This window comes from Dipodomys merriami, unplaced genomic scaffold, assembly GCF_024711535.1.
Source record: "Dipodomys merriami isolate MVZ:Mamm:240054 unplaced genomic scaffold, mDipMer1.0.p SCAF_10, whole genome shotgun sequence".
NCBI classification, from domain to species: Eukaryota; Metazoa; Chordata; class Mammalia; order Rodentia; family Heteromyidae; genus Dipodomys; species Dipodomys merriami.
The window spans coordinates 50,823,560-50,838,220 of NW_027202271.1; the positions used below are offsets into that span (position 1 = coordinate 50,823,560).

Below are 14,661 nucleotides of genomic sequence, written 5' to 3' on the forward strand. Positions count from 1 at the left end.
AGCTCCAGGGACCCTCAAGTTCTACAGTTAATCTAGGGTTCTGTGGATTTTTCCTGGCTGCTCATTTTTACTCAGAAGCATTCAAGGGACAGAATAATCTTGTACGAAATTGGCACCTCTTCTCTGGCTGGGGGAATAAGTCACAAGGGAACTAGATATTCACAGAGCCTTGTCAGGAAGCAGATTATCTCCCTCTGTTCTTTGTCTCTGGCCTCTCTCTCTCTCTCTCTCTCTCTCTCTCTCTCTCTCTCTCTCTCTCTCTCTCTCTCTCTCTCTTTTTCTCTCTCTCTTTTCCCCCCTCTCCCTCCTTTCCTCCTTCCCTCCCTCCCCCTCCTCCCTCCTCCTCCTCCTCCTTCTCCTCCTCTTCTTCTTCTTCTTTCTTCTTTTTTCCTCTGTCTGTGTTTCATTTTCTGTGTTTCCAAACACTAAAGGACTCCAGGAAACAAAGTAAGGTGCTCAGAGCTCTCCATTCACAATGGGAACACAGTATTGTTTCAATGAAAATTCAAAAGTTTTGAAAATTTAAAATTTTTGTACACCGCCATTAGTCATTCTTAAATGAATTATGCCTCATTTTAATTAAGTATAATAATTGGCCTTTTGTTTCGGCAGACCTATGCTACCTTTATCTTTTATAATAATATCTATATACCCAACAAAAGATGATTGCATATTCAAAAAAGTAATGGCATATAGATACAGTAAATTCACAGATGATGCTTTGTTCATTTTTATAGCCTTTCATAAGGAAAATACTATCATCTGGGAGCTAGTGGCTCATGCCTGTGACCCTAGCTACTCAGCTACTCAAGAGGATAAGATCTGAGGATCATGTTTCAAAGGTAGCATGGGGAAAGTCCATGAGGCTCTTTAACTCCAATTAGCCACCAAAAAGCCAAACGTGGAGCTATGGCTCAGGTGGTTGAGTGCTAGCCTTAAGCAAAAAGGCTCAGTGACAGTACTCAGGCACAAAAAGAGAAAATACTATTCTACTATTCCCATTTTTAGATGTGTTTATCATGTCTCAGAGAGGTCATGCAACTTAACCAAGATTACTCAGAAATTGATGAGTGGTATAGTCTGAATTTTAAACCAGGTCTTCTCTGCCTAATTCTTGAGAAATTCCAGTATCTCTTACTGTGTACCTTCTATGGTGTATCTCAAATAGTATCTCTTCTCATAAGTCAGCAAGTATGTGTATAAAAAACTAATGTAGTGTGGGCTGGGAATGTAGCTTAGTGTGGTAGAGTGCTTGCCTAGCATGCACGAAGCCCTGGGTTCAATTCCTCAGAACCACATAAACAGAAAAAGCCAGAAATGGCACTGTGGCTCAAGTAGTAGAGTACTAGCCTTGAGCAAACGAAGATCAGGGATAGTGCCCAGGCCGAGTTCAAGCCCCAGGACTGGCGAAAAAAAAAAAAAACTAATGTAGTATGCTTTCAAAAAATCTCATAATAAGAAAGATCTGGTAATTATAATACAGGTTAGATGTGATTTACCACAGGCCAGTGTGCAGTCACATAGTCAATTTCCTGAGTGAAATGATTCATCTAAGAAGAGAAAATGGAAACACATCTATCTTTCACCAGACAAAGAAATAAGGTTAGAGGAAGGTGGAGAAAACATTCTAAGCTGAGAACAGGTGTGAACAAATCTCTACAAAGGGAGTTGGACATTAAGTTGGTAGGGACATAATGTGTACTAGTTTTGTAGAGCTGCTGTAATGAAATGCTGTGTAGCTCAAAACAACACAAATTCATTCTCTCACAGTAGTGGAGACTAGAATTGCCAGGTCAAGGTATCAACAAGGGTTGGTTCCTGCTGGGGACTCTAAGGGAAGGATCCATACCATCCTAGATTCTGGTGACAGGCTGCAGTTCTTTATATTCATGGGCTTACAGATGCATCCCTCCCATTTCTGCCTCTTATCTTCATCAGCCATTCTCCCTCTGTCATGTTGCCTGGGATATCTTCTTGTAGAAACAGTAGTTACATTGGATTTAGTCTCCCCCAGGTGGTATCTCTTCTTAACTAATTAGGCCTTCAGTGGTACTATTTCCAAATAAGGTGACATTCTGCTAAGAACAGCAGCAACAGTTTTTGTTGTTGTTGTTGTTGTTTTGGTCAGTCATGGGGCTTAACTCTGGGCCTGTGCATTGTCCCTCAGTTCTTCAGCTCAAGGAAAGTGCTCTACCACTTGAGCCACATTGCCACTTCTGGTTTTCTGGTGGCTAATTGGAAATAAGAGTCTCACAGACTTTGCTGCCTGAGCTGGCTTTGAACTGTGGTCCTCAGATCTCAGCCTCCTGAGTAGCTAGGATTATAGGCATGAGCCACTGGCATCTGGCTTATTTTTTTGTGAGGATAAAATTCAACCCATAAAAGACTGCACATTGTGGCTGAGGGCTGCTTATCACAAACGATTGGTTTTGATAAGTCACCCTCCCACGGGCTACAGAACCCCAACCAATATCACAGGGTGAGAAGGGATACCATGAATTATTTGAGAAGTAACCAGCAACAGCATGAGGAGAGATGGAAATGGGGACCAACTGGTGGTAGTTCAGTAAAATATATATGTAGATATATGTAGATTTTATATATATATATATATATATATATATATATATATCAGAAAAATCTGATTACAGAATAAAAACTTTTTACACACAAAACGTTACCAGAAAACATAGTTCACTTCCCGCATAGCAAAAGTAAAAGGAAATTCACCAATGATGTCTGAAGTTTTCTGGTACTGTAGCTCCTTTCTCACAGATTCAGCCTGTTCACTCCAATCTCTATTTCACCCCAATCTGTAAGGCCATGATTGTGCTTCCCCTGATGAACTGCAGCCTGGAAATGGCTTCAAATAAATGGGTATACAGTCTTGAAACTCAATTCATTTATTTCTTCTGTCTGAAGAATCACAGTCCTAAACCATCTCTTGTCCATGCTAAGACCTGTGGAGCTGCTGGTTAAATGCTGCAGTTACTTCATCCCTCATGAATGAGGATGAAAGTCCTCAGGCTTCGAAGTTTGATAACTTTCTTGATTTTTTATAGAAGGGAAGCAAACACAGACAAGGTCCCCAAGAACTACAGTTCCCTGAGAAAACTACCATGGCCTGTAGGGTCCACTCAGCCTTGTTGGTTCAGACACATGGTTGGAATACTCGGACACCTCTTCTTACCTTTTCCAACACATAACTCAGAATGTGAAAATACAAACTTGTGATCGAGAGTATTATTTCATAGTGATTCTTTAGAGCCCCTTCTTCCAGGATCAGAATACTTGGAAAAGTTGTAATGGACTAGAAAAAAATGGGACCTGTTAATATTACTAATTTGCTTTTTTGTAAAGGAAATTAGTATTGACAGAAAAATGACTATGTATGTAGGAGTTAGTCATGTTACTTTCTCAGAAAATAAATGAAGCATCTGGAGTAGATTTCTGAAAATGCTTTGAGACATCAAATAGTAGTTCATCATTCAGTAGTGAAAGCTATTCCTTGTCTTCTGTGTTCACTGCTCATCTTATCCCCAAGTCAAGCCTCAAATCTTATATAAGCCAATGGGGCACAATCTTTTAACAACAGAAAGTTAGACTATGGGAGCCTTAAGTCTCTTGACTTTTCAAAACTAAGGAAAAAATGCCTTTGTAATTATCACCTAGCATTAGACATAATTCTCTGAACTACTATGGTAGGCAATCTCAACATAATATTAAATTTGGTTTTCCCAAACCTAGTATAATATCAGGAGGCAAAATTTGGTAGCATCGTATCCCTAGCAACACAGGGAATAAATGCCAGTTTTTCCAGGCCCCCTGGAAGAAGATTACAGAGCTGAGGGAAGAATAAAGCAGAAATGTCAGGTTCATACAATAAATCTAAGACATAAGCCTTTTATGTTTATAACTGGCATCAACAATGCACCCCCCCCCCATGGCTAGAAGAGCAGGCATTCTTTGTCTTTCTTTTGCGGGCTTCCTCTTTCAAAAGAAATTTGAGTTAAAGAACTGCCTTGTAGTTAAGACTCAGTCAAGCCAAGACCAGATCTCAGCCCTGCCCCTCCCTAGCTGTGTAATGATAATTAAGACTTGAAAATAACATAGTGAAACCCATTAAAATCATGAAAAGGGGGGAGGGAATAAGAGCAATAGGGGGGATGGGTGATCAGAACACATTATGTGCATGTTTATAATTATCCAAATGAAACTTTTGTAGAGTTAATGTAGACTAAAAGAGTAGATGATTAGCAACAATGGCAAAGTATCACAGCAATTCAGCCCTTGTATGAGACTTAGCATATGTATCTGAAAAGGGAATTTTTCTGTATAAGACTCTCTTTTGCCTTACTGAGATGGAAAAATAAGTCAGTAGCCTTTTTCTTCCGACGTGCATAGTGTTAACTATGGCTGTGTTTTCCAAAAAGAAGTTTGTATTAATTGGGATAAGTAAAGTTAGCTGCTGTCAGACACAAACCCACAGTCATGTCATTCAGTAGAATCCAACCGGATAATCCTGGCTGGCCGGCAGTTTTTCATACTATCGCTCATATGGTTAGATAGGTTCCTTCCATCTTAGGACTCCATTTTCTTCAGAATTCTATTCATCCAGGAAAAATGGAAGGTAGTTCAGGGAAGGTACACCTACTTTTGGTGATTTCACTGTAAGGTTGGCTGAAAGGAGACCGCCATATGGTTCAAGCAAAAAAGAGTTTATGGGGGAGGGAGCAAACTGAAATGGAGGCATGCAGAGAGAAGAGAAGAGGAGAAAAGTGGGGATGTATGGTTGAGAAGGATTATATAGGGAAAGGCGGAGAAGTCTGACCACGGTGGATTCGGAAGTGACGCCAGAGCCTGGAGAGCCTCTCACTGTCTGAAGGAGGTGTGACTGGGGTGGTTCAGGAAGTGACCTCAGAGGATGAGGAAGTGACCTCAGAGTCTGGGGTCCTTTGCTGACTCACAGGTGATTGACAGTCAGGTGATTACTGGTTTGGGGCAGGTGATTTCTGGTAGGGCTACGAGGAGGAAGAGGGGAGTGGAGTAGGCAGACATACCACTCACTTCTGCCCATTTTCCATTGATCAAAATGTGGATCATGACTACATCTAATTACAACAAATGTTGGGAAATGTAATATAAGGAAGTGAAAGAGAATAAGTGGAGATGTTTTAATAAATACATGAAGTGTGATGCAAATCTACTTGAAACAGGCAATAATTGTTTTGCTTGGGAGAGTGATTAGAGAGATTATAGCCTGCATACCATTGTGTTTGTCACATAAGCTACCATCTCAATGGATTATAGTCAGAGTCAAGAGTATCCTGATATGGCGGGCCTCCTTACCGGGGCTTGGCTTTCCTTCATTTCTGTTACCTGTGGCCAACTGTGATCCAAAACAATTAAATGGAAATTAAAATTATTAAAATCAGGAAAAAGTCATAGGTTTTAAGTGACTCATGTTCTGAATATTGTGATGAAATTTCACACTGTCCACTCAATCTTGCCCAGGATGTGAATTCAGCACACATCTCTACATTAGACATGCTACCTACCCACTTACCCGCCCACTGGCCAGTCACTTAGTAGCCATATCTGGTCATATTGACTGTCCCAACATCACAGATGCAGTCAGGCATCTGTGGAGGTCTTAGGAGATATTCCCCAAAGATAAAGGTAAATGGCTGTCCTGGAACATGACCCCTGATCCTCACTAATTCTGAGAAGGAAGAAGACTCCGATTTACCTAACATGTCAGCCAATGTCATCCAATGATGATGATTTGGGATTGACATTGACGCCTCAGGTGAACCTCATTTGTGGGAAGGTTAGGTAACAGTACAAGGTGAAATGGGGGTGGAAAAGGTGGAGGAAAAATATGCCAAACTGTCTTGTAAGTAAAATTAATGATTGTTTGAGCTGCTGTGACTTGAGATTGTTCTATGTAAGTTCTGAAAGGGACATGAAATACAGGTTATGGTATTTTCCTGTCTTCAGCGAAGCATCATGATGGCCAAGTGATATTTATCTCCTTCCACTTTGCCAAAGTGTCCTTATCATAAGATGAGGTTAGGCCATTCTATCACAAAGATCTGACATCCTTCAGTGTTGCAAAAAGCCCAGAAATGACATCTCTCTTAGGTAATTCTGAGGTAAACAGTATAGACCAATGGACAGTTAGGCTCTACATGGCCATTTAGGGGCTCCTACAAAAGAGTTGGTTACCTGTTTTCAAATATTGTCATCATTTGCCTGATCTCGCTGGATCACTTGAGTTCTACCCATGTTAAGATAGAAAGAGAATGTGGAAAACCCATCCCAGTGCCTTAAGGTATCAACAAGTTGTACATATCTTATCACTTCTGTTCATATTTACTGGAGAGAACTGTCCTTTGGCTACATCAACCTTCGGGAAATATAGTCTAGCCAGATGTGGTAGCACATGACTGTAATCCTAGTTCATCTGTATGCAGAGATCTGAAGAATCACAATCAGGACCATCCTAGGCAAAAAGTTACTGAGATCACTTTTCAACAAATAAGTTGGGAGTGATGATACACATCTGTAATCCTATTCAGTGCTGGACACATAAGGAGTATCATCCTCTGAGGCTGGCCCTGAGCAAAGAGTACAAGAGCCTATGTGAAAAGTAATGAAACAGAAAAACGACAAGAAATGGTTCAAGTAGTAGAGCACTTACTGACCAAACATGAGGTCCTGAGTTCAAACTCTAGTACTCTGTTACTGACTCTCTCTCTTTCTCTCTCTCTCTATATATATAGTTAATAATTAACAATATATACATATAAATACACACACATACACATCTTGAGAAATACTGTGTAGTTGAGTAACCAGAAATAACTTTTACTGTAGAAGAAAGAAGGAAATGTGAGGGGAAAAAAAGTTGAGTCCATGCAAACAAATAACAGGAATGGTACTTAGCCTAAAATCATACTTTTTTCAAGAGAAAAGAGAAGCCTGAGTTTCTAATATTAGTATTACTATTATTATTATTTACCTACATATTATTTATGGATAAATCATTTAGGAAATATAGCTACCTGTTTTTCAAACGTCTTCTAACTTCTTGTAAACTTAAGAAAGGAATAGTTTAGGGGCTGGGGGTTTAGCCCAGCAGAAGGGCGCCAGCCCGGCACGCGCAAGGCCCTGGGTTCAGTCCTCAGCCCTGGAAAAAAAAAAAAAAGAAAGGAATAGTTTATATCAAATACAAATACATTAAAACATTTAAGCAAATACTTAAGATGATAGAAGCAGACTGATGATTATGATAATGATGATGATGAGATAGATAGATTGATAGATAGATAGATAGGTAGGTAGATAGATAGATAGATAGATAGATAGATAGATAGATAGATAGATAGATAGATAGATAGATAGATAGATAGATAGATAGATAGATAGATAGATAGATAGGACAGTAAGTAGATTTGTAGATAAATAGACAGATAGTTACTTTTGGTCTTTTTTTTGCTTTTCTGTTCCTTCTTGCCTATTATTTAAAAAAAATTATACAGCTGGGCACTGGTGACTCACGCCTGTAATCCTAGCTACTCAAGAGGCTGAGATCTGAGGATTGCAGTTAAAGCCAGCCCAGGCAGGAAGGTCCATGAGACTCTTTTCTTCAATTAACTACCAGAACCTGGAAATGGTGCTGTGGTTCAAGTAGTAGAGGGCTTGCCTTGAGCTGAAGAGCTGAGGGACAGCGCCCAGGCCCAGAGTTCAAGCCCCATGACTGACAAAAAAATTATACCCTACCAATAAGGAATATAATTTTAACCAAGTTTTTGTATTTTTATATCACAATAGTTTGTCCCCCAAATAAGTCTGTTTGGCCTCAAGTTGCCAACCAGCTTAGTTTAATTCTAAGTGAAGTCTCTAATTTTTCATTATATTTAACTCAAGCTTAATAATTCTCAGAAGCTGGGCCTTGTTGAGTGAAGATTAGCTAGGGATTCTAATGTTCAAGGGCGCTTACAACTGTCATCCATTGCCATGGTTTCATTGCCAGTGATGCCATTAACAGCCTTGCTTTACTTGACTCTGAAATGTCTTTGTCTTTCTCTGCCTATTCCAGCCACAGTTTTCCTAGAATTTTGGAAAAGACGCCGAGCTGTGATCGCTTATGACTGGGATTTGATAGACTGGGAAGAAGAAGAGGTTTGTATCATTTACCTCAGAAGTGGTTTAAAAGCAGATTACCAAGAAACACATGCCTGCAGCTCACTCTCAGATGTGTGCCTGCCTTCAGGTTTTCTCAGTCAACATTTTCAGTACCTGTCTTCTCAGGAAACTTGAAGCTGGACCCAAAAAAATCCAGCAGAATTGGTTTCAGTAGGCATGGTGCTCCAACTCAAAGTCTCAGGAATGCTAGGCAAGTGAAGCTCTACCACTAAATTGCCTCCATAGCCCCAGAAGTATTTTAAGATAACACCCTGATCTAACAGATCACTCACAGGTAGAAGTACCAGAATTGGTGGTGCCATCTTTCCCAGCCTTCTTTCTTAAAAGTTTTATTATTATTACCATAATTATCTTTAGGTAGTTCAGTTCAACACATCAGCTTCTGAGTACAATGCACCTTAATCAATGTCCCCCCTTCCATCTGCCCCAACTCCCACCCATCCTCTCAAATTACTTGGCTCTGTTTTCATGTATGTACATTGAATATTATGACCATTCTTGCCCACTCTTCCTCTTTCTGAAATAGCATATTGTCTCTTCTTTAGTTGGAAGAAGTTGTTCATTTTATAGCTCTGGGTATATGGAGACCAACCTCCTAAAAGCACTATGCCAAAGAAACATTTCTATGGGTCCTGCAGTACCCAGCTATTGGGGCTTAGAATTATATCAAATGTCAAATGCTGAGAAGAATCTACTCCGAGGTGGTAGTACTAAGGAGGCAGTACTTCCTGGGGATGGGGTGTAAACATAAGGCAAGCTGAAGTTAGAGTGGCCCATGAGGAGAAACTCAGTCCCTTTGGCTTCATTTTCTCAGCAACCTTTCCACCCTTGACTCTTCTGCAAGTGATCGATTTCCAAGCACTTAATCCTGCATCTCTAAACCCACCACATGGATTGACTGCTGAGTTGAGCCAGAAGTTGACTCTGTTTGATGGGGTTCTAGAAGGTTATTATTTCCTAACTGCGTGAAAACCTCTTCAGTGCCTCAAAATGTCTCTGTTTCTTCCTTAGGAAGAAATACGACCCCAGTTTGAAGCCAAGTATTCCAAGAAAGAGCGGATGAATCCCATTTCAGGAAAGCCAGAACCTTATCAAGCATTTGCCGATAAATGCAGCAGACTTATCGTTTCTGCATCTGGAATCTTTTTTATGGTTTGAAACTTTAAAAGCTACTCTTCAATTGCATAAAGCACAGATGCATAGAATGGTAGCAACATTAACCCTCTCAGGTTTTTGCGTCGTTCTACAGAAAGTTTTAGATACTGTGTTAGTTAATCCTCACATCTCCACCTAGTGGTTAGGAATAGTACTGTATTTTCTTATTAAAGGTGGAGCAACCAAGACTCCTAAAGGTCAAGGGGCTAGCCAAGGATCCACTAACTAGCAAGAGCTCAGACCTTCCACACTAGTCTCATGTGCTTCCCACTTGTTATTCCATAGTATGACCTGTTGAGAGGAGCTGAAAATATAAAATAGAATATGGAGTAATGGTTCTCAAATGTTTTCCGCACATGGAAATAAGAAATCAATCATTTGTCACAATCCAGTGTAAGCTATGCAAATAAATGTACAAAACAGAACATAGTCATTAAAACAATGCTTATCTCTGTTTTTGGCAGTCGTGGGGCTTGAGCTCAAGGTCTGGGCACTGTCCCTGAGCTCTTTTGCTCAAAGCCACAATGCTTTGAGCCACTATGCCACTTCTAGTTTTTCTGGTAGTTAGTTGGAGATTAGAGTCTCATGGAGTTTCCTGTCTCGGCTAGCTTCAAACTGCGATCCTCAGATCTCAGCCTCTTGTGTAGCTAGGATTTACAGGCATGAGCCACCAGCACCCGGCCACCTTCATCTTTATAACAGGCAGCCAACTCTGGTTCTTTTGTTTATGCTCTGGTTTTTAATACCAGATAGCACCTCTTAGACTTGATTTCCTGACTTTGTAATGGCCACATCTGTTTGAAAAACACTAACTACTAGCAGAGCTGTTGTGTTTTCCTAGGAAGTTTGTGACCAATTTTAACTATTAATGGTTGAACAGAAACATCAACAAATTTGCCAAAAATGATGTCTCAGAATAGTAAAGGATAGTTAAAATCCTCCTTTCTTCTTTTCAAATGGCCAGTACACTCTCAGACTACTAGCATAGGAAGGACAAGACTCCCACAAATACAGGCATCCCCTTCCTTTCTGTCATTGAAGAAATAAGGGAGATGAACATGAGACAGAATCCTTTGTTTGGCTCTTGAGATTGAAACTCCTACCCCGCCACAGATACCACAGTGTAAGTAATTGTGTGTCATGCTCTTACTTCTACATGAGCCATATTTAGTGCCTTATTTCTCACAGAAGACCTAGAGACATAGACGAGGCTTTCCTATCATACAGATGGAGCACTTGCAGCACAGGATGCTGAAGCATGGAGAGAATAATCTTGCCCAAGGCCACACTGCTGGGTAACAGATGAGCCAGGATGAGCTCCATCCTCTTGACACCTCCCCCACCTTGTCTTTCACCTAACTCCCTAGCAACAGTTCTAGGATTAAGATGTAGGCAGGTTTTTGTTTCTTGGTTTTACTATTGTTGTTGTTGTTGTTATTCTCAGTATTATTTGGCCTAGTTCTAACCAGGCATTATACTCAAGTTTTAGAATAGATCAGTTCTAGAAGTAAGTAGAAAATAAAATTTTGTACACAACACATTGTAAAGAGGCCATCTTGAAAACTGGATTTATCATTCAGCTTTTGAGAATTCAAATATCTCAAAGCTATATTACAGAATATATATTACAGAAGATATGTGATAGAAGTCACCTAATAAAAGTCATGAAACTTTTGGGGTCCCAGATCTCCATTATTTTTAAGAGATAGATGTGTTCTCAAATATGCAGTCTATGTACATAGACAGTTAGGAGGGTATCATGTGCCTGTCTCATAGTTGATGCATTCAATGACAAATGACTAAGCAGGAACCATACACCTTGGTATTGTCAAGGTGGACACATAGAGCGTGCCTGTGCCTTGTGGAGTTAGGAAATGTGGGAGGCTGTCAATAATTAGTCATATAAACAGTTGACAGTTACAAGTTGTATCCTGAGAGGTACCATGTAGTAGCAACAAAGAAATGATCTAGGGGTCATGAAAGCTTAGTGATAAAATGGTGCTGGCGCTCAGAAGTACAGATGGGTGAATTCGTGTTAACTAGGCTATGTGCACATGTGAGCTTCCAGCCATAAGTGGGTAGACAGTAGAATTAAATAATCTTGAAGATTAGGGATCTTAGCTCATTCCTACCAATGAGAAAAGGTATGAAGTCCACAGAGAGCAGAGAAATTGTTTCTTAAAGTGGATGGTAGGAGCCTTGCAGGGTGTTGTTGGGGTTTTTTAAAGCACAGATTAATAAAAAAGTAATGACATGCCATTATAAACCAAAGCACGACAAGTCATAATGTATTTGCTGACCCGTTCCATTGAATTTTCTGCTTGAAACAGTGTTATTTCACCACTTAGATAGATGCTCAGCTTCAAAACAATGTGATTTTTCCATTTGAGGACCAAGAAAATACACACAAGAGAAAGTATTCACCACCATAAAAAGCTGGCATTTCCTCAGGGCATGAGGGTCTTGGTGACACACTACTGCCTTTGCTTTATTTCTTTTTTGTCAGAAGCATGATTCATCTGTGTGAGATGAGACCCACAAGGGGCTCACTGGGTCTCTGCTGTCTTCTCTTTCAGATTTGCGTGGTGATTGCTGCCGTGTTCGGGATTGTCATTTACCGGGTGGTGACTGTCAGCACTTTCGCTGCCTTTAAGTGGGCATTAATCAGGAATAACTCTCAGGTCGCAACCACGGGGACGGCCGTGTGTATCAATTTTTGTATCATTATGTTGCTGAACGTGGTAAGTGAGCTGGAAGGTAACTAGCCAAAAGCGTGGAAGTATGTAGGCTGCCCTGATACTTCTCTTTCTGCTGCTAGAAAGACCCTAGGGTATAGGGCTGGCATGAAGGTGTACTCCAGCCTGGGGTTTAAAAGACTTTATTCAAATCTAGGCTCCAGGCTCATCTGCAAAGCACTGACCCTCTCTGAATCTTAGTTTTCTGGTGTATCCAGCAAAGTAACATTGGACTTCCTTTTAGGGTAACGTGGATTAAGAATGTACTCAGGGGTTGGGATATAGCTCAGTGAAAACATCCTGGGTTCAATCTCCAGTAAAAAAAGAAAAGACAAAACAGTTTTTAAACAAAACAAAACAAAAGAATGTGCTTAGAGGCCCCAACTCCAATAACTAAGCAATGTTGATGTCTGTTCTGTATCCAAAAGCCTTCCTTAAGATAATCCTGATGGACCTGGTGGGAAAATACCAGAATAATACACATTGCCTGGGCTGATTTCAGATCTTTTTTTTTTTTTTGCAATTGCATATTTCAAATTCACATGTGGATTTTCTGCAATTGCGTATTTCATCCTCACACGTAGAACTGCCAATTTGATCATCTCCAGCCCTGTCGAACCTAACTCCCCTCGTCCCTTCAAAATCAGCTCCTCCTGCAGTTCTCTTTTGTAGTGGTTCAGGCTAAAAACTTCTCCATTCTCTCTTTCACTGTATCTCTCCATTAAAAATGAATCTAGAATGTGGCCACTTTTCACACATCACCAACTTCCCACTCTTGTCCAAGTCCCCAACATCTCCTACCGGGGTGATTGCAGTGGTTTCCTAACTGTTCTCCGCCATCTCCAGGTTGGTTCCCCTCAATCTAGACTCAATGCAGGGACCAGACAGAGCATACTCCATGGATAGCGAGCATTTCATCTCCAGCTGTTCACAAGGTCCTGTGGCTTTCCTCTCTTCCTTAGAGTCCCTGTCTTTACAAGGGCCTTACAGACTCTCCCTCAACTGTCCCCTGAAGCATTTTTTGACATTGCCTCTCTCCCTTATCCTGATTCACCCGCCCCAGCCATCAGGCATGCTTTCACTGAAGGACATTTTTTCCTTGCTGTCCTCTCTGAGACACCCTCCCTTCTTCGTGGCCTCCTTCACCTCACCTGCTGTCTGACCATTGCCTACCTCTTTGCCTGTTTTGTCATTTTTCCATAGCACCATCTACTGTGCTATTTTCCTGATCTTAGGATCTGTCTTCTCCATTGGAATGTAGACCTAGATGCCCAGAACCTTTGTTCTGTCTTATTTTCCTTTCAACTGCTATTATTCCCTAAAGCCTGGAGCAGAAACTGACTCAAGAATAGTCTCTTAACAACTTTTTGTGGTTACAACAATTTTGTCATAGAATGAAAACAGTAATGAGTGACAAGGTTAGACTCCAAGATTGAACATGACCTTAGAGGTAGATAGTAGGAGATAGTGATAAAATGTTAGGTAGGGACTAGATGTTCAATTAGTCATAGTTCTCCTCTTCCCTTATTTATATCTGTCTTAAGTCTGAGCCAGTGTGCTGCGATGTTCATAGCATTACAAGACTAGGACTTTCTAAGGAACAAGTCAGTTAATACTCCTATCAATACAGTAGTTTTACGAGTTTAGATAGTCATGTCTTACCCCTTCAATCCTGAACTCCAGTAAAACCCTGTGTTTCTCAAGATAATTCAACCTACCCCACAACAAAATACTTTAAGTTATGATTCTTAGGTAAGCTAATAATCACTATACTAATGAAAATATGGGTGATAAACACAGAGGGACTTTTTATTACTTTAGAAAAAAAAGTTTCAAAATTCAAAATTGTAAAAAAAAAAATGAGAGAGGAAGGGGGAGAGAAGGAAAGAGAGAAGAGAGCAATTGCTAATCGTGATGGGACTATTATGATGGGGTATCTACTTGGCCATGTGAAGATTGAAATGGATGTCTGGCACTGCCTGGCTCTCTACCCTCCCTTCAATATGGTCTTCATGTTAGTTGTGGAATACACAGAAAGAAGTGTAGTGATTCATATGAAAATGAACCAAACAAACTGGAGGTTGGCAGCTCATACCTTTAATTCCAGCTACACAGAAGGCTTATACCTGTAAGTTAATGGTTTGAAGGCAGCATAGGCAGAAAAGTCTCAGAGACTCTTATCTCCAAATAGCCAGCAAAATTCTGTAGCTCAAGTGGTTATAATACCACCCATGAGCTAAAACAAAACAAAACAAACAACAACAACAAAAACACTAAGCAAGAACTCAAAGCCCAGAACACAAGCTCTGGTCCAGGAAAAAACAAAACAGCCAGAGGCTTGAAAAGTTCTATCCAAATAGTATGGTGTACAGTAAGTTCCTGCTTACTACATTTTTATTATCTTTTTCTGCTGAAATTTAATTTCAGGCTGGAGATGTATCTGATTAGTAGAGTTCCTGTTGAACATGTACAAAGCCCTGGTATTTGATCCCCAGCACCACTCCTACCACTACCACTGCTACTAAGAAGAAGAAGAATATTTTAATTTATACATGTTTTG

At 40.3% G+C, this 14,661-nt stretch overlaps 1 protein-coding gene across 4 annotated transcripts in view; it reads left to right on the forward strand.

Annotated features, from left to right (window-relative positions):
• Ano4 (anoctamin 4) overlaps positions 1-14,661 on the forward strand; it is a 329,923-nt gene that overhangs the window by 268,121 nt on the left and 47,141 nt on the right. For all 4 annotated transcript variants that reach the window (XM_069991146.1, XM_069991120.1, XM_069991129.1 and 1 more), the window contains 3 exons: positions 8,105-8,187; positions 9,223-9,363; positions 11,943-12,107. In XM_069991146.1, the coding sequence (XP_069847247.1) occupies positions 8,105-8,187; positions 9,223-9,363; positions 11,943-12,107 (389 nt within the window). The remainder of the gene's footprint in view (positions 1-8,104; positions 8,188-9,222; positions 9,364-11,942; positions 12,108-14,661) is intronic.